General features: G+C 33.9%; 4 protein-coding genes across 4 annotated transcripts; 2 read left to right on the forward strand and 2 right to left on the reverse strand.

Annotated features, from left to right (window-relative positions):
• Positions 1-311: 311 nt before the first annotated feature.
• On the forward strand, positions 312-5,654 carry LOC100178127 (anaphase-promoting complex subunit 1; the record flags this gene model as incomplete). Its single annotated transcript, XM_002120319.5, is given in 14 exon segments — positions 312-501; positions 910-1,041; positions 1,410-1,542; positions 2,065-2,219; positions 2,505-2,616; positions 3,038-3,133; positions 3,275-3,375; positions 3,437-3,536; positions 3,590-3,760; positions 4,031-4,168; positions 4,356-4,449; positions 4,530-4,621; positions 5,003-5,165; positions 5,253-5,654. Coding segments are annotated over 14 exon segments (1,997 nt in total), but the record flags the coding sequence as incomplete, so codon positions are not given.
• Positions 5,655-5,973: 319 nt separating this feature from the next.
• On the reverse strand, positions 5,974-8,185 carry arfgap-7 (zinc finger protein). The gene is given in 1 exon segment (NM_001078433.1): positions 5,974-8,185. A coding segment is annotated over 1 exon segment (1,569 nt). The 5' UTR covers positions 8,137-8,185; the 3' UTR covers positions 5,974-6,567.
• Positions 8,186-9,461: 1,276 nt separating this feature from the next.
• On the forward strand, positions 9,462-24,190 carry LOC100180501 (bifunctional heparan sulfate N-deacetylase/N-sulfotransferase 4). Its single transcript, XM_002120250.4, has 21 exons — positions 9,462-9,751; positions 10,104-10,202; positions 10,743-10,844; positions 11,560-11,724; positions 12,370-12,471; positions 13,069-13,190; positions 13,866-13,935; positions 14,857-14,963; positions 15,736-15,871; positions 16,323-16,410; positions 16,840-16,994; positions 17,546-17,731; positions 18,032-18,160; positions 18,723-18,905; positions 20,672-20,768; positions 20,938-21,061; positions 21,639-21,807; positions 22,062-22,235; positions 22,499-22,608; positions 22,680-22,782; positions 23,123-24,190. The coding sequence occupies exons 1-21, from the start codon at positions 9,578-9,580 to the stop codon at positions 23,234-23,236; spliced, it is 2,709 nt and encodes a 902-aa protein (XP_002120286.1). The 5' UTR covers positions 9,462-9,577; the 3' UTR covers positions 23,237-24,190.
• Positions 24,187-25,997, reverse strand: LOC100176568 (J domain-containing protein-like). Its single transcript, XM_002125614.5, has 5 exons — positions 25,856-25,997; positions 25,424-25,555; positions 25,054-25,140; positions 24,384-24,447; positions 24,187-24,325 (listed from the first exon to the last, which is right to left on the reverse strand). The coding sequence occupies exons 1-5, from the start codon at positions 25,937-25,939 to the stop codon at positions 24,234-24,236; spliced, it is 459 nt and encodes a 152-aa protein (XP_002125650.1). The 5' UTR covers positions 25,940-25,997; the 3' UTR covers positions 24,187-24,233.
• Between the last annotated feature and the right edge of the window lie 1,065 nt (positions 25,998-27,062).

The following is a 27,062-nucleotide window of genomic DNA, read 5'->3' on the forward strand; positions in this document are numbered from 1 at the left end:
AACATAATAAAGGACTTTACTATCGCGAGCAGGTCACTTTCGGGCGCATAGGGGGGTTGGGGTAATGGGTCAAATCTGGCCTAAATCCCAGGTTCTCATGGATCTCACCCATACAGAAATGAATAGATTTATACAAACAAGTTTCTTCCAAACTTTAATATGATTGTATTCAGTGCTTTAATTGTATCAAAAATATCACTGTAAGTCAATTTTAGAAATTAAAATTTTTAACCTATATGATTCTTAGGTAGCTGCAATTAGATCTCTTAAAAAATTTTTTTTTCTTTGCTTTATCTTTTTTTCTTTTTTAGACCGTACCCCAAGCTCTGAAACAGAAGCCACATTTGAGAGGGAATGTTATGCATTAAGTGCAGGGTTCGCACTTGGTATGGTGACCCTTGGCAAGGGAAATGGAATGGCTGAGTTATCTGACTTGAGCATGTCAGATCGACTTTACCATTTGATGACTGGTCGACATAAAAGAAACAGAGTTACACGAGCGTGAGTTCATTTATGGCATAACAGAATACTCAAAGCAATTTTCCTACACACTGTGTTTGAAAATTTTTTAAAAAGAGTTTTAATTTTACTATTTTAGTAATTAGTCTTGAGGATTCCAGGTTCAACACTCGGTGCTGCCGCCATGGAAATTGTGTACGAAGCATTACTATAACTGCTTCAATCTAGTGGCCACTATTGGGTTATCCAAATTCTCAGTCATAAAGATTTTATTACCCAGTTGTACCTAATGGGTTATCTAAATTATCAGCCATACATAAAGATAAAATATCTTTAAAAAAAAATCACCCAAAAAAAGACATATGTGTGGTGGGTTCAAGGCTCTTTACTGATATCACATTTAAGGTTGATTTGTTCTTTCATTTATAAAGTTGTAATTTACATCCACAGCTCACATGATGGAAGCCCCGGTCACAGCAATGCAACAAGTCAGATATTAGAAGGTGATCGAATAAACATGGAAGTCACGGGACCTGGTGCTACCATGGCACTCGCTCTTATGTTTCTTAAAACCAACAATGAGTAAGTTGTATTGACTGTCGTTCGTGCATTACTAAACATTTTAATATATTTTTGTATAAATTGTACAAATGAATTAATGTAACTTAATTAGTCTTGCATGGCAGGGCAACAACAGTCGTTATAACACCGGTGTTCTGTTTTACACACCTCGTGCTTGTTTAAGGGTTCCTACATCATTAACTTTCTTTGGTTTTTTTTATTTAGAGATGTTTTAATTTTTTCAATGTTTGGCTGACAATTTAGACAACCCATAAAAAAACGACTGGGTTTAAGCAATTGCTTTATAATATAAGTCAATCTTGTTTTTAAATTTATTTAAAAAGCTTAGGTCGCACAACAAGTATATTGAACTTGTGTTTGTCCCTCAGAACTGTATCTGAGTGGTTTTTAGCTCCAGAAACCATCTCTTTATTAGAGACCATAAAACCTCACCATTTGTTACTGAGGACTTTAACGAGATCATTAATTTTGTGGGACCAGATTGATCCTTCTAAAGAATGGGTAAATATTTGCTGAAAACACTAATAATTTGAAAATGAATTGTTTTTTGATGTTTTTATATTTACATGCATTATTTGACATAATTCGGTAATTGACCATAATACATAAATAAATGTAACTTACATTATCCTCGTGTGGCCAGAACCAACAGTCGTTATAACACGGATGTTCTGCTTCATATGTTACTTTGTGGGTGATTATGTTTTTGGAATTTTTTAATTTGATTTTATGTGTGGCTGATAATTTTAACCCATTACTGACCACTGGGTTAAAGCAATTGCTGCTAAGTGTCTTGCCCAAGGACACATACACCCACAATGGTAGCAGTGAAGAGCATGAACTAAACTAGGCATAGTGACAAAACATTTAAATTTTGTTGTAGAAACCACTTTTCTGCTCAAAGATCCTTGTTTACAAACCTGTATTGTGATATACATTCTAATATTATATACACAATTTTTGGTTAAAATCTTAATTTGTTAAAAATATATTAGTTTTAAAATTGTTGTATAAAAATTCCAGGTTGATGGGCACATACCTCAAGTTATTTTAACTCATTTACATAACTCGGAAACTCAACAAAACAGCCACCAGGGTGAGACAGAGGTCGACGAACAAACAATACTTCAGTGTCACGCATCAATAATCACTGGTGCTTGTTTATCAATTGGATTGAGGTAGAAAAAATAAAAGTATTTTTTTATTTTTGAAAAACCATTTTGAGAAAAATATCTGAAAGTTTACAGGTTTATAAAAAGCTTTGAATTCATAACTGCTTGTTTTTCTCAAGTCTGCTTACAATTAAAAAGGATTTAAACCTGTGTGTGATTGTTTTTGTAAATGTATGCTTTTTTATATAACTCGTTAATGCCACGGAAGACATGTATGTTAACAAAGGAAACAGCATCAAGCATTGGTGTATGATGCTGGCACGCTTTGGTAAATATTCCAGTTATTTTCAGGTTTGCTGGTTCTCAGGAAAAAGCTGCTTTCGATACGTTGATGCATTATGTTAATTTCTTTCTTTCCCTATGGAAGAGACCAGGTTCAACTATGCCCACCCACCCACTTGAAGTAAGTTCTTTATTTTATGATTTACTGCAATTATCATTACAATTATCATATTCTTATTATTTACAATAGGTTTACTATGTAGTTCCATTCTATTATGTGTGTGAGGTCATGCAGCATGCCTGCTACTGGACATGAAGTTTATGCTAGTGTTTGCCTATTACCCAGGGTGCCACAACCTATTGGTGGCCACGGGGTTAGAACAATGTCTGTTATGTCCTAGCCAAACTACATACAGCTACCAGTATGGGGTACTAAAACCAGCATCCTTCAATTATAAGACAACCGCCAACTGAATCTCACTCACATTAAAATATTTGAAATGTAAAATTACAGCTACTAGATTTGTAGTTGCTACTTCTCTTAATGTTTTTCCTTTCTTATATATGATTTTTATTTTTCAACAATATGATTTTTATTTCAGGTTATTGGTCGTCGATTATTTTTCACTTGTTTATCTTCTTGCCTCATTGCTTTGTGCATGGTGGTGGCTGGGAGTGGAAACTTAAAAGCTATGCAGGTTTGCCCATATTTTGCATGGATACTGTGTGTGGTTTTTTGAAAAACATTTTTTTCCAAATTTAATTCTTAGTTTTACTATAGTCATTTTCAGTATTAGTTTGCTTACATATACTAAAACACATTTCTTTGTACTTATCAGATCTGCAGATACCTGCACTACAGTGTTGAGGGTGAAGTTAACTATGGAACACAAATGGCAACCCACATGGCACTTGGATTTCTATTCTTGGGAAAATGCAGGTAAAAAATTAGAGCACTATTGTGTTTGTACTGCATGTTGTATTAATTATGTACTGCACAGATACACCTTGGGCACATCCAATAAAGCTATTGCTGCTTTACTTGTCGCAATATATCCAAGTTTTCCATCAAAAACCACCGACAACAGATACCATTTACAGGTAATGTTTTTAACCCGAATTAAACACATTTTGTAAGTTTTGCATTTTCTTAGGCCCTGAGACACATGTACGTGTTAGCTGCTGAAAAACGAATGCTGGTTCCAATTGATGTTGTCACACAGCGCCCTTGTTACGCAAGAATGACATTCAAATATTCTCACTGTGACTTTGATACAGATGTGATAGCTCCATGCATGATACCAGAACTACATGTCATGAAATCTGTGGGTGGCTTTATCATCAGGCTATTTATTATAATGCGTATTGAGTCATTTAAATTGAACAGCTGAATGAGTAGGATCATTTTGGTTGGGTATTTGACTATTTTTTAGTTTTAACATTGTAATTTATTGAGTAAGTGGAATTGTTATTCAGTTTACACATAACAAATGTCATGCCAAATTTTAAAACCTATGAATGGAAAGGTATTTTGATATATGTACTAACTAAGCACTATTTTATACACCAAGTAGCTTATGATTTTTGTTTTAAAGATACTGGTAAATGATAACCGGCATTTGCCTCTTGAAATCAATGCCCACAAACACCCAGAAAAATTGAAGCAAATTTTAGAAGATGGGCTGTTCGTGCAGCTTGCACCAGGCTGCCTTCCTTACATACAAGATCCAAAGGTAATATATATTTTTTCTAATTGACTTTTAAGTAACATACATGGTAACTTGTAAGCTGGAGCGAGGTGTATGAACACTAGTTACATTCATTCATTTATTAATGTTAAAACTTTCAATTTCATGAACTGTGTTAAAAAAACTTTTAATTTGATTGAACTGCCTAAAATCACTTTTTCATTTAATTTAGGGAGATTGCAGTTTCTATTCATCAACCAATCTACTTGAGAAACCGTTATCAAACACCCTTCCCAACCTACTGTACCAGATCTGTTGTGTGCCAGGTACATTGCTGGTTGAATTACTTCCTATGAACTAAAGATAATGTCTGACCATTTCTAGAACAAACCATGTTTCCTTTTAGAAAACAAAGAAAAAACGTCGAGAATATTGTCGTTGCTTCGTGAGCATAGGAATCAAGATAAAACGTTTTTCATTTATTTGTCTCTATTACAGGTTGGTACATAAAAACCTAAAAATTGTGCTAATATATAGAGTAAAATGTGTTCTATATGTATATATGTTTAATGTCTGTCAATCTTTTAATATATTTGTACTTGTTCAATTAAAAGTAAAATTTACTTTGTAATACTGCGGCGCATATTAATATTTTCTTATTATATAGTAAAATGTGTTCTATATGTTTTAATATGTCTATCAATCTTGTTATTATAGTTGTATTTGATCAACTAAAAGTAAAAATGTCTTTGAATACTGTGGCACAGATTATTATTTTGCTAGAAACTGAGATGAAACATTAAAATTTATTTACAAAACTTTATGTGTACATTCACCATACATTGTAGTTTGTAACACAACACTGTGCGTTTTGGATAGATCTGCTGTCACCTGGAAGGAAGTGAATCAATTGAACCGCTATCAACATGGCAACTACGTCTTGCAATGGATTTTATCAAATCCAGGCGCTCGTCAACCTTAAACACTACTATTGACACAATATCATCTAAAGTGGAAAATATCTTTACCAATTTTCTTTCGGGTATGTTTTGATTCATTCTACATCCCTAGGGATTAACTAGCTATTTCATTTTATTTTGTATTTTCTAAAGTTTTTTTTTTAATGCAGAAAAACGTTCACTCATTGAAACAATATTACTTCAAAAGCGATCACATGGCCGGTACCCAACTCGATCACAAGTTACATTTGACCAATCACATATCAGCGCTTGCACGCATGCTGAACTCCATGCATTAGCCTCTTATCTTATTTACAATTCCATTAATTGTCCCCTAGTTGGAACATCTACTATTTCATCCCCTATGAAGCGAAAGCACAAGAAGAACAATGATTTAACTAATGAACTTGTAAAACTGAAGCAGTTTGGGGACTATTCAGTTTCTGTTAATTCCGCTGTACAGTTGTTCTATTCTACCACAACCCAGTGAATTTGTGAGAGATAGTTTGAATATTTTTGCTCCTGGCAATCATATTTTTGTACTTTGCATAATAAAGTTCATATTGCATTAGTTTGCTTTGTTTTATTTTGATTTATGTAAGCTTTCAAAAAGCTTCCAGAGTGCAGTTCCAGCAGCGTTTTTGAGATGTTATTTAAAGCATATTTATTCTGACCTAATGTTATAATACAGATAATCAGTATTTTAAGCTGTTGTTTTAAAGCCTTTTTATCTAGACTTAACATTATAATACAGATATCCGGTATAAACATTTAATCTAACAGATTAAACCTCTGCTTCACATCTGGTAGGAGATTTATTTCACAGTTGCTGTTTCTACCCAAACCACCTCCCTTACTCCTACCTCTGGTTCTACAATAAACAATTTGACGTACATAGTTAGTCAAGTTTAAAACACAGAATATGTAAATGTAACTATTAACTAGCAACTTCGACACAAGTTAAAACAATGACGGAATATGGATAATAATTACATTAAATACAAATGCGTACAATAGAATATATCCGACCCCCACTGAAGAAAATTATCACCAGCTTACCACAGAAAGCCACATTATTTTCTCTGAATATTTATGCACACTGTATGAAGAATCATATAATTTGGACATTGGATTTTACAAAACACAAACAGAGTTCACATATAAATATAAAAGAACCTTACTGGACTATAGACTATGAAACAATGGCCACAATAAGTATAGAAAATTTCAAAAGGAAACAATAGCAGTACAATATTAAAGGACAACACATGGGCTATTGCAAGTACAACACAATGGACATATGTCATTCTCTATATTGATTTTTATACTCCCGCAAGAACCTTTTTGGTCTTGGACTCTTGGCATTGATAAAGATTATGACACAAATTCTAAAATGATTTTCAGTGTAACTGGCCAGAGGAAGCAATAATTTTTATACTACATTCCCCGGAAGAGAATTTCACTTATCCCATACATTACAAAAATTTAAAAGAATGGATTTGTTGGGGCTGCATTAACCTGTTGTGGGGGCAGGTTCATAAATGGGTTGGTTGCGGTTTGTGGCTGCGTGGGTGCGTGTTGATGTTGCTGTGCCATGAATGGATTGGCTCCAGTTGCAGATGGAGCAGCAGATGCAGGAGTTTGCATGAAAAAGGGATTTGATGAAGCTGGGGTCTGGGTTGGAAAAGTCATTTGACTGTTGGTTGCAGCGAATGTGTTTTGTTGAGCAGTTCCACCAAATCCTTGCATTGAAGAGAACTGTTGGGCCCCAAAGTTGTTTGTTGGTTGTGTTGCACCATATGTGCTTGCCGCTTGCATGTAGCTTGCCCCTGGTGCTGTTCCAAATGTGCCGTTGTAGGTGTTCTGCTGTTGAGCAGGAAATCCTGGATTTGGTTGCTGTACACTTCCATATGCAGGTGTACTCTGACTTGTGCCAAAGTGTGTGTATGATTGAGTAGCATTGCTGAATGGTACAGGTTGTTTGTTGTTCATATATGACTGTGTATTGGACATTGGGCTACTGCCAAATAATGAAGCTTGTGTTGAAGCTGTGGACTGCGCACCAAACACTGATCCCAGAGGAGCTGCATTTGCTTGTGACCCAAACACAGAACCTGAAGCTGTTGATTGTTGTCCAAACACAGATGCGCTTTGCGACTGCATCCACATATTGCCTGCGTCTGGTTTTGCAACTGGTGCTGGGTCTGCATTATCCATACTAAAGAGATCACCCAGGTCTGCATATTTATCTACAGATTTTGTAACCTGTGGGGCTGAAGTTGTTGAAGCTGCCGTCATGACACTGTTGAAGTTGGTTCCAAAACCAGGTTGACTTGCAGGGGCAGCGGTTGTCTGACCAGATGTAAAGTCTCCAAATGCATCAAATGAGTTGTTTGAAGGGGTGAATGCATTACTGAAATCTGCGAATCCTGAAGTTGGTGGTTGTGTGGTAGAACTTGCGGTGGAACCACCACTGAAATCTCCAAATATCGAATCAATGGTCTGCTGCTGCTTTGGGGATTGAGGCTTTGGTTTTTCAGGCTGCTTTTTTTCTACTTTGATATTAGCGTGGTTGGGTCCAAGTAATGTAGTAAGAGGTTTTATTTCATTGGCTTTGGCAGCATTTGCTGCTTCCATGAAACTTTCAGTTGGTTTAGCAGCTTGTTCAGGTGAGACATACCACTTCTTTTGCTCATATTTTTGCTCCATAAAGAATTTAAGCTTCGTGTGATCGTTGCGCGATTCAGGTTTTGCTTTTGAACGTTCGTCATAACGCCCAAGATATATATTTTTGCAATATTCGTTACCCCTTGTTTGAATAAAGGCTATTTCAGTGGGAGTAAACGTAGCCATAGATATCGATTTTACCCGGTGGGGCGGATTCAGACCCCTTAATATTCCCCCGCATGTTGTACAAACCATGGAACCAATAGTAACGTCCACATACGTGGGTCCCCTTTGGTCGCATTCAAAACACTTTTTGTTACATTGTATCTGCTGGATGCCCTTCAGCACTTCCAGGTGCTTTTCTTCCTGCTTCCGTCTTGAAGACATGGCAACCTGAAAACACGAACGAACTAACAGAATCGTCAGCAGAACCTATGCTACATTACAAACGAAAATATACGGTGATTACCACAATATTTCACGTTATAATTCTAAAACACCAACATTATCGACTATAATAAACAGTACCAATATGATAAATTTAGAATCTCTTGCGGCTAACTTTACGGCGTATTTCCAACATATATTCCACTTTTTTAACAGATAAACGTTTTTAAAAGCAACAAACTTGAAATTTTGGAGGTATTGAAAACGCCTACACTTGGTGGTCCCACATAAATATTTTACAAATATATTTTTTATTTTAGTAGATAAAGCTTCAAGAGCTTTACACACATAGGTTTAAACTTTTGTTCAAATTTTGTAACCGTAATTTTAAATTCTAACTCAGTTTTTACGTGTTAATTTTTATTTGTGAAAATGGCGCGTTTTTCTATACTTGTACTGAAATATACTTTGGAATAGAAATGGATGACCTCACGGTCTATATCTGTGAATAATACAAAATACAGATACCCAAGGAGTTGTCCGGTTATAAACAAAGCGCTAAGCCCTTGAGGCAGATTTCATAACGCTCCGGATTTATACTGATATCTGTAAAAATTTTGCCTATAATACCACGAAAAGCGTACAATTTAAAAGTTTTCTTGTATAAATCAACACACCGCCCACTTTATCTCATAAGTATTAGCGAGCTGCTGTATGTTTGCAAAGAGAGAATTGAATCGTCGTTTTAGTTTACTTACTTCATTATCGAATATTGAAAAGGTAAACAAACTGTTACGTTGCGTTAAAGCGAAACAAGATTATTGAAAAACGCAACTCGCGTGCAAGACGACACAAATACAGTCATAAAAGTAGTGCGAGTTACGGCTACAGTCTGTAATTGGATATCCTATGTGCCGCCCAAAGTGCCGTTTTAATCAGACGTATGGACCACTTTCTCTTAACGCAGAACTAGATTGATTTGGTTCCCAAATCCACATGCGTTTACGTTATATTTGCTATTCATTACATAATATGTGTTAGTTTGAGTGATTTGTTTAGGAAAGAGCATCAGAAAGAATGAGAGAAACAGAAACGTTTTCTGTAATAGTAGGAAAGCAATACAAAGAATCAAACAATGATCAATAAAAAGAGCAATCGAATTATAAAAATATGTTTCAAATTTCAATGTATTGTGTATATGTATATATTACACATGTTTTCCAAGATTCCTTAAAATGTCTTGATTGCCATTAATCCTAAAATAACCTTAAATTCCCAAAAAGCTATTTAATTTTTCGTCTCATTAATATAAATCTGACAGCATGTCTAAAAATTCATTTTAATCACAGCAAACTACACACATTTTAAAGAATACCACCACTGTTTTACTTAGATCTAATTGAAGTGTTGGCAAATGGCAATGAGTTAAGTTATCAAAAGCATGTGGATGAAGCTGAGGAAAATAGCCAGTCCAAGAAATGTTGTCATAACTCTGTGCACCCTTGCTGCCTTCAGTTTATTTTACGCTATTTTAACATGGGATTATAATAACGCAACAGTTCGAATAAATCCGGACAGCATGCCTGCTGGTCCTGTGTTCAATGTGGATAGATGGGTAGGTTGGTTTGATGTTTATTAATGCGTGCGTATCTTTTTAATTTTATGTTGGAAGTTTTGTAAATTTTAGTTGTTTTTTTTACAAATGAAAAACCACCATTTTATATTAAAACACAGACCTTTGAAATTGAGTAATATTCGGGTAAATGTAACTTCATCAGCGTTTAATGGAAAAACGTTTATTCTTCATAACAACTTATGCAGGGTTTACTTTCCAGATCGGATAATCTCTTTTCAGCTGGACTGGTAAAACAGCAGCCCTGTGTAAAAACATTTGCATTGTATATATGTAGTGTTTTTTTGTTTTATTTTGTACACAAACTTTGCATTTTAATATCAATTTACATTAGGTTCAATCACCATATGAACACGACCACAGTGCAATAAAACCACCAAGTGGTATGCCTGCCAGGCAGAAAGTTTTGCTGTTTCTTCACCCTAAATCAACTGTGAGTTTTAAGTTTAAAATTTTCAATTTATGTCGCTAAACAAAGCTAAACAATGAATGTGTTTTGGGATCCTGTAGTGTACCCAGTGCCATAGGTGTAAAGTTTTTAAATCTTTTGGTAAAATTTTAAGTCGCATTGTTAAAATGCAGTTTAACCCATAATTGTCAAACGTTAAGACCTTAAGTTATTCCTTTATACTAATATATTGACGGTCTGCACACTTAGTAGCTACATTAAACCAGTGCCAGCTGCCAAGTGTATTCAAGTGCAAGGTGGTGTAACACATTAATCTGTTTAACTTTTCCCTGTACCATGTGTGATGTGCCCCTGGTTGGTTGTTTGTGTAAAGGATAATTGAAACATGTTGTGATTAAAGACCAATTACCGGTATGCTTTTTCCCCATATGTACTTGACGTGTATACATATGGAATTCATATGTATATATATCCATCATAACAAATACATCGTACATGCACCGGTTTTACCTTAGTTAATTTACTTATATACTTTAATAATTTTTATATATACTTTAATTTCAGGTTGGTAAAGGTATACAAATTGCACTGGAATTTGTTCGATTTAAATTTCAAGTTCAAACCGGAGACATTCGTAACCTGCCAGTTTTAACAGATGACAACAAGGTATAGCCTTCCTTTTAAAATTTAAAATTTATTACATTTTCTGGTAAATAACTTTGGCTTCCCAGTTTTTTTTTTTTCTTTTTAAAAATTTTTATTTTGTGTTGATGAGCATGACTTTCCAGTACTGTACTTATATTTTTTATAATTAATCGTTTCAAACTTGTGTTTGCTGAATGTCTACAAAAGCTGTGTTTATTCAAAGGCACTGAGATATGTGTAAATAATCTGCTGCTACTGAACTAGGGTTTATTGCTGGCTCTTCAATTGTCATCTTAACCCAGTTAGTAGCACTCTGTGGACAGAGCACTTAGACATTGGTTTAAAGTTTATACTGTATGGTTTGGCCGTTTATCTGTAATAATAAATTTCTCCTCTTTTGTACACGTATCAAATAGGCATAATTACTACTTGTATCAATTATCCTTATTATAAAGTGTTTTATGTTGTTGTAAAATGATCCTTTTTGTTCCATGAACTTACCAGGTAAAGCGCATAGCGTAACCACAAATAACAGTTGTGTGACTAGACAACTATACGTTATGTTACATACGGATACATTAACGGCTTTAACCAATCTAATCGGAAATGATGTGCTACTTTTTTGAACTGTTTACATGTTTTGTAAAAAAAATCTTTCCCGGTTGGTTGTTGACACAATTATAGCATGACATGAGTGTCTTACCAAAGTCTCATGTTTTGTATATTGTTGGTTCAGGGTCGATACGCTGTCATCGTGTTTGAGGATCTCTTCATGTACTTGGGTCTTCAGAGTGCCAATCGTAATGCTTTGGATAAATACTGCCGCGAGTATAATGTGGGCATGATATTCTTGCTGCATTATCATAAAAAGCCAGAGGAAGACCCCTTGTTAATCAGTCAGGTCAGTCACAAGTGTTTCGCTAATTTTTACTTTAAAATTCAAATACCTTTTTCAATTTCCATTGTAATTTTGTACCACTTTAAAGTTAGTAGCCTTGAAGTTTTTACTTTTAGGGTTTTTAGAATAACTGCTTTAACAATAGCTTTGCCTGTTCAGTTCAACTTGTATTTCCTGTTAAACCAATTAATTGTCAGACGAATTCTGAGTCCACTGCAATAAATCAATACAAGAACATTGGTAGCAGTTGCTTGTTTAAAGTCTGTTAGCTTTTGCTTTTAATATTATTTAGGTCACATATTCATGTTTGTAATCAGCAACTACTTTAATTAAATCAATCACAAAGTTGTCCGATTAGGATTTTTGGTTGTTTTGTTTGTTTTTTCAATATATACAAACAGATTTGTCCTATATAGCAGTTCAACGGCCTAATATATTTTAGGCTTTTAGCAACAAGACAATAGATTTAAATAAGTGTACTTATACATATTGTATCTGAAACTTAGATATAAACAACAATTTTTCACAAAGACTTACTCTCATGAATAAAAAATATAGAGAAAATAACAGAAATCAATTTTACTTAAAAAAATCAGCCTTTTTTTTATAATTTCCCGTTGGTTTAAATTTTAATTTTTTTTTCTTTAGGTTGGGAACTTCCCTCTGCGCTACATGACAGATGTAAGGCTGAAAGATTATGAAATAAATGAAACCTCACCCTTACTAAGAATCACAAGGCCTGGAGCAGTGGTGTGTATTATATGTTTAATTGTAACACATTAAACATAATATAAATCTTAATGTTATATTAACATGTGGTTTTATACGTATGATAATGACCATAATATGGATATATTTTGTATTATATATCTTTGTGTGAAAGCTTTTATTGTAGAGTTCCATTATAATGCACCAGAGTCAATATTATCAATATGATTGAATTTTGTTTATTTAATTTATAATACCATTATCTAGAAGCAGTTCAGTTCTGCAACAATGGATTTACCAGCAGTTTAAACGAATGTAGCGTGTACTGAGTACAACGATGTTTTATTTTATAATTAACACTTTGAACACAGGACAACAGTGTAATAAAAGCCAAAGTAAACATGTTACTTTGTTTAACTCCTTGAAAGTCATTTCTTTTGTTTAATGCCTTATATTTCAAAGTGTGTCGCAACAGTTTAATCCGCCATTATTAGCTTTATGTAAAGTTTTTCTTATTTACTTTCATACAAAACTATGTAAAAAATTATTTTGCCCATCTTAATTAAAAGTTTTTTTTAATGATTGATTATTGTCTATATTAAATCTTGTTTTGTTGCAACTAAGTGCTTGTGTCTTTAGGTACCCCTTCCTACTCCAAATGACTGGACAGTGTTCTTTCCTTACCACCACACATACACAGCTGTGACGTTTGCTTCAAGGCTAAAACCGTTGAAGTTACGAAAAGGGAAACGGCGATTTAAGTGAGTCATATAATCATCAAATTATGACCAATTTAGATGCAATGTGCGGCTGCCGACACATATTCCTTATGAAAATAAAATTGGAATTGTTTATTTGGTTAACTGCATATTAAACAGCGCTTGAAACTCTCTTTCATTTTAAAGTAGGTAAATATATTAAATATCATTTTCATCAACCCCAAGGCCTCATTATATTCCCTTGTGGTACAGAGTATATCAAGGAGACTTAGTGGTTACATAATGTACTACCTATGGTTTTAGTGGGGATTAATATTGTGCTACAGTGTGATTAATGTAGTGCTATTTCTATAGATATACTTTCCATAATTAGTATATGGCCCATTTGTATTCATAATTTATATCGATATGTAATGTTATAATATTAAAATTAAATACAGTTACCTTTTACTAGCCTATACCTTACAAGTTACTTTACACATTTACAAACACAAAACTGCTTGGCTGTGTGCATGGGACATAATGACATATGATTACATTACATAATTTGTAATCAATTTACTAGTTACAACATTGATATTGTTATATAGTTATACCCATATAATGATTACTTAATGTTTATAGCATCTCTTGCTTAACATTGCAACACACAATGTAAACTTTAACCCATACCTCCTGTACCGTTAATTACATTTACACATCCTGTGTTTGTTTTAGTCGAAAACACAGAAACACTCGCAGCCTTGCTTTTGATTCCATGGGCCATGGAGCAGCAGACATGGAACAGGTAAACTTAATAAGCGATAATATTAAACCAATACTATTAATAATGCATGACTCTTCTGTCTGTGTATTTGATGGGTGGTGGGTAACGGTCACGTTGTAACCCAGTACGCTTATAAGCTGTTCTATGTTCGCATTGAATATTTGAAATTATAAGTGACACCTGCTAGATAGGTAAAGTTGTGGTGACTCTTTTGTCTGTGGGTTTGATGCCAGTAGGGGTTTGGGATATATATGCTCATGTTGTAACACATATGGACTGTTCTATTTTCACATTGAAGTGCCGTAATTATGTGTGACACCCTTGTGGATAAGTGGAGTTGTGAGAATAGTTTCATTTTGAAGTGCATAATACTTTGATAGCACTTTTCTATCAAACTGCCATTCTGCCATATCTGTTTTTTTAAGCACTATGTTTGTATTATATTCTATCTGCCCCATTTAAACATGATAGAAAGATAAATGACAGCTTATATGACTTTGACAGCTAACTTTTTAACTGTGGTCTATGCCTGTGGTATCATACATTTATTTTCTATCTGGTTATCTATTTTTCTAATAAAGGAATGTATATATATGTAATAGTTTATATTTTTGTTCCTTATTTTATTAAATTGCTGTTATTATAGGCATAACCTAATATATAAAATAGCTCTTCAGTCTTCTCGTTAAAACTATTTTTTAGCACCTATGTGTGTCTGCCATCAGGCACCATTTTTACTAAATGAGTTTTTGCTAGATAATTTAAATTTTTGCTAGATAATTTAAATTTTTACTAGATAATTTAAATTTTTGTTAGATTTGTATTTTAAATTTCACTAGATATTTTAAGTTTTACTAAATATTATATATATTATATATATATTTTAAATTTTACTAGATATTTTAAATTTTACGAGATATTTTTAGTCCATTCTATGTTTAGACCATAGAGAACCAGGAGAAGTTATATCCTGTGATACTTGACAGAGGAATCTATGACGGAATTCAACGAGTTTTCTTTGGAAGCACTTTAAAATTCTTTCTTAACAAGCGAGTTACTTCTGTTTTAAATTAGGCATTTTTAAACTTTTCAATATGCCTATGGCAGTTACTAGAAGATCTGCAATTTGTGCCCTATTTTTCTGAAGAAAACGTTTTAGTCATAGCTCATTGGACACGTTTTATATTTCACACACACTTTATTTTGAATATTTGCACTTTGAATAGGTTGTTTTCTTTACTTTTAAAGACACTTACATTTTGAGCTACAAAACCCGCACCCCACTTTTTTTCTTAGGAAAGCATGTTTAGACATAGCTCATTACACAGCTTGTCATTTATCATGCCCACCAGTATCCATATTACACCCAACGTGACTAGGTGCTTTATTGTTTAACAATGCTCATTTTAAAATAGTCACGCAGAGCAATTCAAAGTGGTGCATTTCCTTTATACATCTAAATATAGTAGGATGGGGAAAGATGGGACACCTTTAGCACAGAATATCTAAATATCCTGATTGTGTTTTAAACAGTTAACAATGGTCTATGGGAGTCGTTAAGATACATAATTCTTTGAATGTCTTTGTTTACTACTAAATAGGACCAGAAAATAGATTGAAAAGGTGTCCCATCTTCCCCCACCCTACTATATAACTCTTTTTTGCACATTAGCTTAAACTTACATTGATCAAGGAGACAATCTGTATAACTAGTCCTAAGCAATGAATAATGCCTGTATTCCCATAAAGTAGGTTTTCTTCACATTTTGTGTCTGAAACTTCTTTTGTATTTGTAAATTTTAACCGATTTAATGCTTACAGAATCATGTTTCTGGATGCTTTGAGTTATTTATCTTATGGAAGACTCTCAATTCCTTTGGAAAGATATTTTCAAATTGACATTGATGACGTTTTTGTGGGAATTCCTGACACTCGACTTCTGATAAGTGATGTGAATGTAAGTAGTCACTGATGGGAAAATATGTAAACCTGTTGTTAGTGTTGGTGCTTCGGCATAGTCGTTGAGTGCTTTCAGTTGCATTGTAATCGAAGGATACTGGATTCAATGCTCGTTACCAATAGGTTTATCATACAACGTGTGTGATATCTTGGGCAAAATACCTAACTGACATTTGCTTCAACCAAATGGCTGCTAATGAGTTATAACACCCTGGGTGTTGGGGTAATTGTTTTAATTCTTGCCTAAAACTTAAATCCATTGCCACACTTGCCACACTGTGGGACCTCATCCTTGCCACACTGTGGGACCTCATCCATGTAGAATAGAATGGTGGCAGCTTTTCCATTGCATATATATCCTATGCTTAACACACTATTTATAAACTGTTTCTGCGTAATATAATTTAATACAAACCTAATAAGCTTATTCTGTCAACTTTATTACACAGGCCCTGCTTAACTTTCAAAGTCAACTTCGTAAAAATATCCCAGGGTTCAGTTTCCAACTTGGGTTTTCCGGAAAGTTCATTTACTCAGGTAAATATTCAAATTACTTGCTCAAGTTGTGCAAAGGTTAACTTATTTATATGCTTGGCTGAAAAGTGGTGTAAGTGTTTTAATGGGTCTACCACATATGATAGGAAGTAATATTGATAAAATCAGTTATTTTATTATTTATAAGCAAGAAATATGTATTTTTTATTTTAATTCCCTATTTTTTTAGAAGTTTTATTTGGTATATATATATTAGAATACCAGAATTCGATCACAATTTTAGCAAAGTTAAAATTATTTTTCAGCAGAAAGTAAAAGGGATACTTTTTTTTTAGATTTAAACAGTTATACATATACTTCTAGTCTTCTACAAATATTTAGTATTATAGTAAATTTGATAAAAAGTTCATTGTTATTTAAAAAGAGCACATATATTTACACAAAAGTCAAATATTCATTCTTCTTCGTCAGGAACGGATGCAGAATCGGAAGCTGATCGAATGTTGCTAAAAATGAGCGATGAATTTTTATGGTTTCCACACATGTGGTCACATATGCAAGCACACTGGTTCCTGAATGCAACAAAATTATGTGACTACATGGAACTTAACAGGCAGTTTGCTATTGTGAGTTTTTTTTAAATGTTAGCTTTGGTATGCTATTTTCTACAGCATACAGTTCATAGAATAGGATAAATCAGTTTTATAGTTTATAGTAAATTATAAGTATAAGATTTTAAATTTCTGTATTATTTTTGATGTATTAAAACCAAAAATACTGAATTAGCTTTCAATTAAAAATTAATATTTTAGTTTATCCACATGAAGCTTAATACGTAACAATATCTCATAATTGTTATGGCCCTTATTTATCAACTTTGCCTTAAAATTGTGGAAGAACTGTATTATATGGCAATTTTGTTTATGTAGTTTTCTTATATTTTAAGTAGTTGCCTCACTCTGGCCTAAATTTTAGCCTCCATACTGTGCCATAGGAACTTACCCATATAGAAATAAACTTAACCTCTAACACCTTTAAACTTAACACAATATAACAGAATGAAAAGGTCAAAAACTTAAATTATATTAAACCTAACACAATAAAATTAAATATCACACAACATATCAGAATAAAAAAAATTTAATCAAATCTAACCCAATTCCTGTACCCCTCGCAGCGCCACAATTTCAACACATCGTCCCACTATGCGGTTGCCCCACACCACGCAGGGGTTTACCCAGTACATGAGCAACTCTACTACTGCTGGAAGAAGATTTGGAATATAAGTTCCACCAGCACTGAAGAATACCTCAGTCTTAGACCCGATCACAAGCGGAGAGGTTTCATTCATAAAAATATCATGGTGCGTTTAAACTTTTTTATATGACTTGGAAAACTTTTAAAACTGCTAAAAAACTGTTCAAATTGTTCTAAAACTTACAAAGTTTCTTTAAAAATTTATTCAAAATAAATCTTTTTAGAGTGTTTTAAAAATACGATAATAGTTCAAAGTGTTATTCAATGTATATATATATAGTTTATCTAAAAATGGTAAATTTGATAAAATATCATCTATTTTTTACGAAATCAGCAATTGTTAAATTTTATCATGTAATTAAAGTTTTATTTACGTATTAAATTTTTTTTCATTTATTTTGCACAGGTGTTGCCACGTCAAACGTGCGGACTTTTCACCCACACGATGGTGCTAGACATGTACCCAGGCGGACAGGAGATTCTGCTTGAAATTATTGACGGCGGAAGTTTGTTCCAATCATTTTTATACAATCAAGTAAAAATTGGATTCTATTTATAACATTTGAAGTACTATACATCGTTGTTAAGTGTATTAAAATGTATTCCACCCAACCTATTTAGCACTTCGGTAATTAAAGTGCACAGCTGTATATTGTATAAGTTTCACATACCAACAAAAAATTATACATATATTTATATATATATATATATATATATTGAAAGTTTGGAAACGTTGCATTATTACTTTTGTTACAAGTCACACAGGCCTTAAAAAAAGTTAGAAAAAAAGAGAGAAAAAATGTAAAAAAATTTAAAATTTTGTATCAAAACTGTAAAACTTTCAAGGCATGGTAAACCTTGCTTTACCCTTAATGTTACCTACTAAACCTACACCCCAACTTTTTTCCCCAAGAAAGCATATTTAGTCATAGTTTAAAATCCCTCCATTTATATCACATGTTCTTTAGATCTAGGCTGAATTTGTATTAAATTTCAATGCTACCCTCTGCATATATTTGTGACAAAATTATATATATATATATAAATATTGCTGAAAAATATACATATATTGCTAAAAATATTATTTTTTATTCAAGATCAACGTGTTCATGACACATCAGTCAAATTACGGAAACGATCGTCTTGGCCTGTTTACTTTTGATCGAGAAATTAAATTTATTTATAAATGGACCAACCTGCGACTAAAGTATGAACCACCGATGGCGCTAGCGAGACGATACTTTAATATTTATCCTGAAGAAAGAGAACCTTTGTGGAAGGTTAGTAAATTAAATAAAATAAAATACCCCTTTTTGCCTTTAAATGGCAGGCAGTGACAATTGTTTTTACATTGATGTCTAACTGTCAAGTGTCTTGTTTTATATAACCTATGCCACTGGCGTAGAGTACGTGCGCCGCACTCCTGCCAATTTAAGAATCCGTTACCCTTAATTAATGCAAGACCAACGCACGCATGTATAAATTTACGACAGGGACAATCACCTAGTTAAAAACTTAATAATCATTTTTTAGTCTTTCCCAATCAAAACCAGAGTTCCGCAAGGGTATGTCCCTATTATGGCGCATTCAAATACCATCAGTGTATTACGACATAGCTAGTTATTTTACGTCACAATTGCCAATGTAGGTTACCCCGCAAAAATGCCCGATTTGTGATAAAATAAAGCTGTTTGTTATGTCAGAACTGCACGACTAGGTAACTTTCGTATACATTAAAGGTTAACATAGTACGAATTGTTACGCAGGCGGCAGGGTAAATAAATTATACAGACTACTAAGATATTGTACACTGTTAGATAGCAAGTGTTCCTGTTACGTAGAGGGTCTAACTATTGCGTTAAAAACATCCCAACCAAATTGTCTTGCGTGTATGCCGCACTCAGTGGTGCAGCCAGGGGGGTTTAGGGGTCGCGACCCTCCCACCCTTTTAAACCAAAAAAAAAATGAAAAAAAAAATTTTGGAATTTTTTTGATTAAACCCCCCCCCCTCCTTATTTTTTTCTGGCTGCGCCACTGGCCGCACTACCACATAATTGCAAAACTCTACGCCAATGACCTATGCTCTAAAGTTACCGCATATATTTCTCTGTGATTTTTTTATCTTGGGAATGTTTTTTTAGTGTTTTGCTCAAGGACACATAAGTGGTCAATGATATTAGTACCGAGCAATCAAACGATTCACCCTTCTGTTACAATGAGGGCATCTTGCACCTAAGCAGTGAGCAACAGCGCCTGACAAACATGTATTAAAATTGAGAAAATTTACAGAAAATAATTTCAGACTGTTGAATGTTTTTGACATTGGTTTGGGTAAATTTTTGTAATTTGGTAAATTTTGATCAATAGCTTAGTTTTGTGAGTAACCACTTTGTTTATTTTTTTGATCAATAGATTTAATTAAAAATAATGTGATTGGCTAGTATTGTGTAAATGTCTACTACAGTCAACCCTGCTTAATCGGACCACATTGGGACTAAGCCAAATTGATCTGATTAAGTGGGCATTCCGATTATCCGGGTGAACAAAGTTTGTGATCAAACCCCTAAATCGCCTTTTCTATCTAAATAGTGCACACGTCTGCGGTCTGCTCCAGGTTGTCGATAAAGAAACACTCGATTTTTATCTGTAAATAGTGCACCCGTTTACTAGGCAATGTATAAGGGTACTGCCTTCAGCATTTCGGTTGTACGATATCAATCGTTTTCTGGTTTACGATATCAAACATAAACTCTTGACACAAAACATGTGTAGAAAGAGGAAAAAAGGGTAGCCATGAACCTATTTTTGGTGGGAAAATGGTTCGTTTAAGCCAGGTAGTAGTCCGTTTAATTGGGGAAAATTGTACATAAAAAATGGATTTAGATTCGAGACCAGTGAAAAGCGGTCTGATTAGGCGGGTTGACCGATTAAACGTGGTCCGATTAAGCGGGGTTGACTGTACTACCACTCCTGCCTGGTCATGCATTGCGCAAAATGTGTTGATTCTCATTTTAACACATACAACTCAATTGACTTTCAACCACAGAATCCATGCGCTCAAAGACGCCATTTGGAAATCTGGTCAGAGGAGAAGAATTGTAATTCCTTGCCAAGTTTTGTGGTGGTTGGACCACAGAAAACAGGTATTTACAGATTTACTAATTCTTAAATCATTTTTTTTTTATAAAACAGTTGTTTGAAGTTGGAATGTATTGTTTTAGGTATTAAATGAACAAAGCTGTTTGTATATTTACACCCCCCACCGTGTGTAAGCCTACATTTTCATGTATATATAAAATGTTTTATATATAGGTACAACTGCATTATATTGGTTCCTAACCATGCACCCGCATGTAAAGAGCAATCATCCAAGCCCGACAACTTTTGAAGAAGTTCAATTTTTCAGCGGTTCCAACTATTTTAAGGGGCTTGACTGGTAAGGCAAACATAGTTTAATAACACATTGAATTACCTGCTAACATTCACAACACTGTTTTGCTTCAAATTTTTCCTAGTCAGTTTCAATACAAACATGACATTCCAAATGAGCCCATATGTTTGATACAATTTCTATCTCAAATGTTTTGATTTTAAAAATAAAACCATCTTCACTGATGTCAGAAGATTAGAAATTGAGATGAAGTATCATACATATTGGCTGCCGTGTTTGTTTTGAAACTAACAAAAAATTGGTCTTTGTTTAACTTTTTTTATAACACCACACTTTTTTTTATAACACCACCATTTTTTTATAACACCACACTTTTTTATAACACCACACTTTTTTTATAACACCACCCTTTTTTATAACACCGCACTTTATTTTATAACACCACACTTTTTATATAACATCGCACTTTTTTTATAACACCACACTTTTTTTATAACATCGCACTTTTTTTATAACATTGCATTTTTTTTATGTCACAGTACTTGGTACACATAGTTTACGACTTTTACCATTTCATAATGACAATTTCACTATAATCTATCCTTACTGTTCCACTCATAAGGTACATGAGCTTCTTTCCTACACCTGAGAACAACACGGTTATTTTTGAGAAGAGCGCAACATATTTCGATCAACAAGTTGTCCCGAAACGACTCACAATGTTACTCCCATCCAAGCATGTCGTTGTTGTTTTAATTGACCCTGCTAAACGAGCTTACTCCTGGTATCAGGTATGCAGTCTGGGGAAACTTAAATAATCATAAATTTAGTTGCAAAACTGAAGTAAAATTTTTTTCTATTTTTTCTTCTTTATTTTTACTAAATTAAAAAAAATGTTATTAGCAGCCTTTTTCTATGCTTTTCGGTTTTTACCAATTCAGAAAAAAATGAAATAAATTTAAATAGGCAAATATATTTCAATTTTTTTCAGTCGATTTTATATTATATTCTTTATTTTAATTAGTTCAAATTAAAAAAATTACAGCACATGCGATCCCACAATGATGCTTCTGCTTCCAAATATTCTTTTTATGAGACAATCACTGCACAACCTGGCAAGGCACCTCCTGCACTTATATCTTTACAAAGAAGATGTTTAGATCCTGGTTTTTATGCCCGACATTTAGAGAACTGGCTTGAGTACATACAGTCGCAATATGTAAGCATGATTAAGTGTGAGGGTCTTAATTTTTGTTAGCACTGTCATATACAGGTAAACAAGTAGGCGCAAAAAGATGATAAATTTGAAATTGTACATATCTCATATATATTCTTAAAATGTGAAAGCAATTATACAAATCCGTTCTAGTCAGCTGCTGTTGCTGTGATAACAAACTAACTGTTACATATCCTTAACCAAGATTAGTGAATTTTCTTAATCATCACCAATTAAACATTTTTAACCAATTGATTGTCATACAGATTGTAATCGTGGATGGTGACTTGCTTAAATCCGACCCATCTTCTGCCATGTTCAATCTGCAGACAGATCTTGGCTTTACAGAGATCTACCAGTATGATAAAATATTGAAGTAAATAAATTTCAATCAATACTAACAACCTATCTACCATCTGCTTATTCTAAACATCTATATTGATCCAGGTTTGATAAACGCAAAGGTTTCTTCTGCCAACTTCTACCTACAGGGAAAACGAAATGTCTTGGCCGTGGAAAAGGCAGACAATATCCAGACATGGATCAACTGGTAAGTTGTTTTTAAAACAAAAAATCATTTTTTTGTGATATAGCATGAAAGGTCTTTAGCTCCGGCACCATAGCATAGTGTTTATGGCAAATTTGTCTTTGGACAAGACACTAACTAGATTTGTACCAACCTATTAGTTTCTCATGTGTTATCTGAATTGTCAGCTATACAAATTAATATGCAAAAAATAATCACCCACAAAGTTACATATTTTTTAAGCTATAACAGGCACAAGGTGTATAAAACATTCATGCTATAACAGTTGTTGTTGCTCAGTTACACACATATAAACAGATTACATTCATGTATCCAAGGACCTTACCCCTTCCCTTTTTTACAGAGTGTTAAATACCTTGATACGTATTATAAAGAATCAAACACCAAGCTCACAGAATTGCTCAGAGGAATAAATAAACCTATACCAGGATGGCTAAGCGAGAAATCGGTGACCTGAACGTAGCTACAGAGCATAACCATGAAATACAATCCCTACTAGCCTGGGTTCGAACTGAAGCGCAAGCCAAATAATTTTGAATGGTGTCAGATCTAACCCACGCATCACACAAACTCATATGCAATCTGGCGCAAACTTTTCAGCCTTAAGGTCGTTTCATCTATATTAGGTGCACATTTGTGTTAAAACACCAGATATGGTGTTAAAACTGGGTTGCTACCCATTACCTCACAGTCAATTTGGTGGCCGCGTACACTCTTAACCTTACCCTTCTCTTGGTTGGAACTGAAGCGCAAGCCAAACAATTTTGAATGGTGTCCGATCTAACCCACGCATCACACAAACTCATATGCAACTCTGGTGCAAACTTTTCAGCCTTAAGGTTCTTTCATCTATATTAGATGCTTGTTTGTGTCAAAACACCATATATGGTGTTGCACCCGAGTTGCTACCCACTACCTCACAGTCAATTTTGTGGTCGTATACCATTCTTAACCTTGCACTGTGCCATCATTTTAACCTTGCTGCTTACTGAAAATTGACAGTATTTGTCTGCACTGTCGTTGGGTTTTAAGGTTTATTTTGGTTTTTGCAATCACAGGGTAACAAAGGCATAAGCATACTGCAATGCTTACCAACTGAGTTATGGTTTCATATTGAACTTTATATATCAACATATCATATAACTTGGATGTAATTCAGTTTCGCAGAATATTACCATTTGGATTTAAAACAAGTGAAATCTGCCTCTGAACTGACACAACTACCTCGTACAAAGCTTGCCGATGGTGCACTGGCCCAACTGTTTTACTAAAATCGGTTTCTAGACAATTCCAATACTGGTCTACAAAATACTCTGTGGTTGCATTATTTGTTATTAACATTTCCTCATTCTTTACATCACTTTTGGTTGAACTTATCCAGTGTAACAGTTATTGCAATTAATCAAATGATGTACACGAGTATATTTATTGCACAGTGAAAGTAAGAGGTTATGTTATATTTCGTAAGCACGAAATTGCTTTAGAATGTCATCACTTGGTCGATTTGAAACACTTGAACTTGCAGAATTACTTGGCCCAGCAGATTCTAGTAAAACAATGCATTCATAATACAGAGTAGATTTAGTCAAATCTGCATTAAATACCTGAGCCATTCTCAGCAGGTTCTAACATTGGATCATGTTTAACTTTCTGGACCCAATGCATGGTCTGTTTAAAAGATGTATTTTAGTAAATTGCTCCAACCCACTGGTCACTAATGGGTTGTCCAAATTATCAGCCATACATAAAAAATCCCCCAAAAAATAATCACCGACCCACAAAGTAACATACATGGTAACTCGTAAGCTGGCATGAGGTGTTAAACCTGTGTTATAACGACTGTTGTTTTCCGGCCACGCGATAATAAAGTAAGTTACATTCATACACATTCATTCAAATTAGCACAGTATTACTATGATATGAAAACATTTGGAATTATAGGTGAAATGGATCAACAGATCAACAAAATATGTTACTTTGTGGGTGATTAATTTTTTATGTGTGGCTGATAATTTGGACAACTCATTAGTGACCGCTGAATTGGAGCAATTGCCGTTAAGTGTCTTGCCCAAGGACATATACGCCCACAATGTTAGCAGCAAAGAGCCTTGTACCTGTTACTTTAGGCGCGCTAACCAACTGTGCTACAGGAAACTGGGAAGCATAAACTTTAAATGTTATATTTAAATATTTGGCTTTGGTCAACAGGAATGTAGGCCTAAACACTTTTTACCAAAGATTTTAATAAAGTTTTAAAAAAACTAACTGACTAACCATTCTAGTTCGTCCTTGCATTGATTTCCAGCGTTCGTATGGAATTTTTAAACCAGAATTCCTCCACAAGTCATATTCCTTTCTTAACTAAAATTAAAAACATATTTAAAATAATACTAAGCTTATTAGCACCCCATACTTTGAAATAGGGATACCATCACATTTTAGAATTCCAGATTTAAACGTAAAATAGGTTTGTTGGGTGTTCATAAAAACAACCGGGGACAAAATATATTGCATTCGCTACATTAATTTATCATGTTCCCCATGCTTAAAAAACACTATTAGTTTGCATGCAAAGAGATTTTTTAAACAAATAAAACACATTACAGCAGTCTGTACTTAAGGGTATATCAAATCCCCTACTAACAGTGGGATCTGCCAAGACTTCTTTGGCTTTCTGAAGTTTTGCAAATTCTAGACTTGAATTAGAGTTGCCTTTGTTTTTGTCAGGATGCAACAGCTTTGCTTTAATGCGATATTCTGTCAAAATTTGATTTGTCTGCAAAGTAAGTAAGAGGAATAGGTAAATGTACTTAAGATATAGAGTATAGGGTGGGGAAGATGGGACACCTTTAGCACATAATATCAAAATATCCTGATCGTGTTTTAAACAATTAACAATAGTCTATGGGAGAGGGTGCGGTTATGATTCATAAAACATTCTTTGTTTATTACCAAAAGGGGCGAAAAAATAGCATAAAAATGTGGCCCATCTTTCCTCATCCTACTATTAATTATATTATTTTCGTCGCATAACTTGGCCAATAAGTACTAACTAATTGATAACTATTTAACTTACATTTGAAAGCTCATTGCAACCTAACACATCATAATAATCCTCAGTGTTGTTATCTTCCGAAAAGATTTGCTTGAAAACATCCATTTTTTATTCTAAAAATACAATCCATGACACAAGACTAGAAGAGTAAACAAAAATTTTACTGTTGGTCTGTTTCTGGTGTTCAACTACGTCACTATGTGACGTCACATACTATTTGTTATGGTTCTCGGTCATCGTCTAGCGGGCAGCTTTCAGTGCACGCATACATAAAAATACTCTCTTTAATATCGAGTAGCGGGTCAATAACAGTTGTTATAATACAGGTAATGTATTTCGTATAACATTTCTATTTATAAGTTACAACATATGTAACTTCCTAGATAAATTATTTGTAAAACAAACGCATATGATGGTAAAGGACATTGATCACTTGTTTATATTATGATCTTTAGAACCAACATGACTCTATAACGAACTAAGATATTAGTTTTGTATTGTTTGAATGTAACTGGATGTATTGTGCCACTTTATGCCACGTTTTCTTATATAAGTTGCTTTCTGGGTCGGAACAATTGCCGTTAAGCGTCTTTCCCACGGACACATACTACCAGAATTCTAGCAGCGTCGAACTTTAAACCCTAAATTTAGTTATGCTGTCAACTTTGTACACGCGTTAAGAAGCTATTATAACTAACATGAAACAGTACGTGGTAAAAAATCTATTGGTTGGTATCTGTAAACTTCTCTTCGTTTATTTGTTGCACTTCAGTTGTTCATAAAGCGACATGAAAAAATACAAAAAAAACACGTAAAAACAACATAAAAACGGCAAAAAATTAAGGGCACAAAAAGACATAAATAAGACATGCATGACGTTTTTCTACATGTCGTTTATTATTTTCTATTTTTACATAAACCTGGAAAAACATAGTCGAAACACAAGACATAGTGTGATACGTCTCGAGACACGGACATGGACACGGACATGGGTCAGATATGAAACTTTCTCCAAATTCTCACCAACACATAACATACCTTTTACCTATTTATGCTTATAAACGTGTACATTCGAATTCAGTACATGTATATTTGTAAGTACTAGTTTTATATGTGGCTTTTCATACCTGTGGCTTTTGGTTGTTATTATGCGACCCATCACAACATTTTTAGATGACGATGGGTGTATATTTTCCTTCGTACGACATATATGTCATACGAGGATATA

This window comes from Ciona intestinalis, chromosome 2, assembly GCF_000224145.3.
Source record: "Ciona intestinalis chromosome 2, KH, whole genome shotgun sequence".
NCBI classification, from domain to species: Eukaryota; Metazoa; Chordata; class Ascidiacea; order Phlebobranchia; family Cionidae; genus Ciona; species Ciona intestinalis.

Bases quoted from the DNA above. Each gene is read 5' to 3' on its own strand.
- LOC100180501 (XM_002120250.4), top strand. From the start codon at position 9,578: ATGTGGATGAAGCTGAGGAAAATAGCCAGTCCAAGAAATGTTGTCATA. The intron at 14,964-15,735 runs GCGAGTTACTTC...TAATGCTTACAG, and splicing joins TTAAAATTCTTTCTTAACAA to AATCATGTTTCTGGATGCTT. The intron at 18,906-20,671 runs GTTAGTAAATTA...TTTCAACCACAG, and splicing joins AAAGAGAACCTTTGTGGAAG to AATCCATGCGCTCAAAGACG.
- LOC100176568 (XM_002125614.5), bottom strand. From the start codon at position 25,939: ATGGATGTTTTCAAGCAAATCTTTTCGGAAGATAACAACACTGAGGAT. The intron at 25,141-25,423 runs GTTAGTAGGGGA...TTTTAATTTTAG, and splicing joins AAGTCTTGGCAGATCCCACT to TTAAGAAAGGAATATGACTT. The intron at 24,448-25,053 runs GTTAGTCAGTTA...TCTTTTAAACAG, and splicing joins TGCAAGGACGAACTAGAATG to ACCATGCATTGGGTCCAGAA.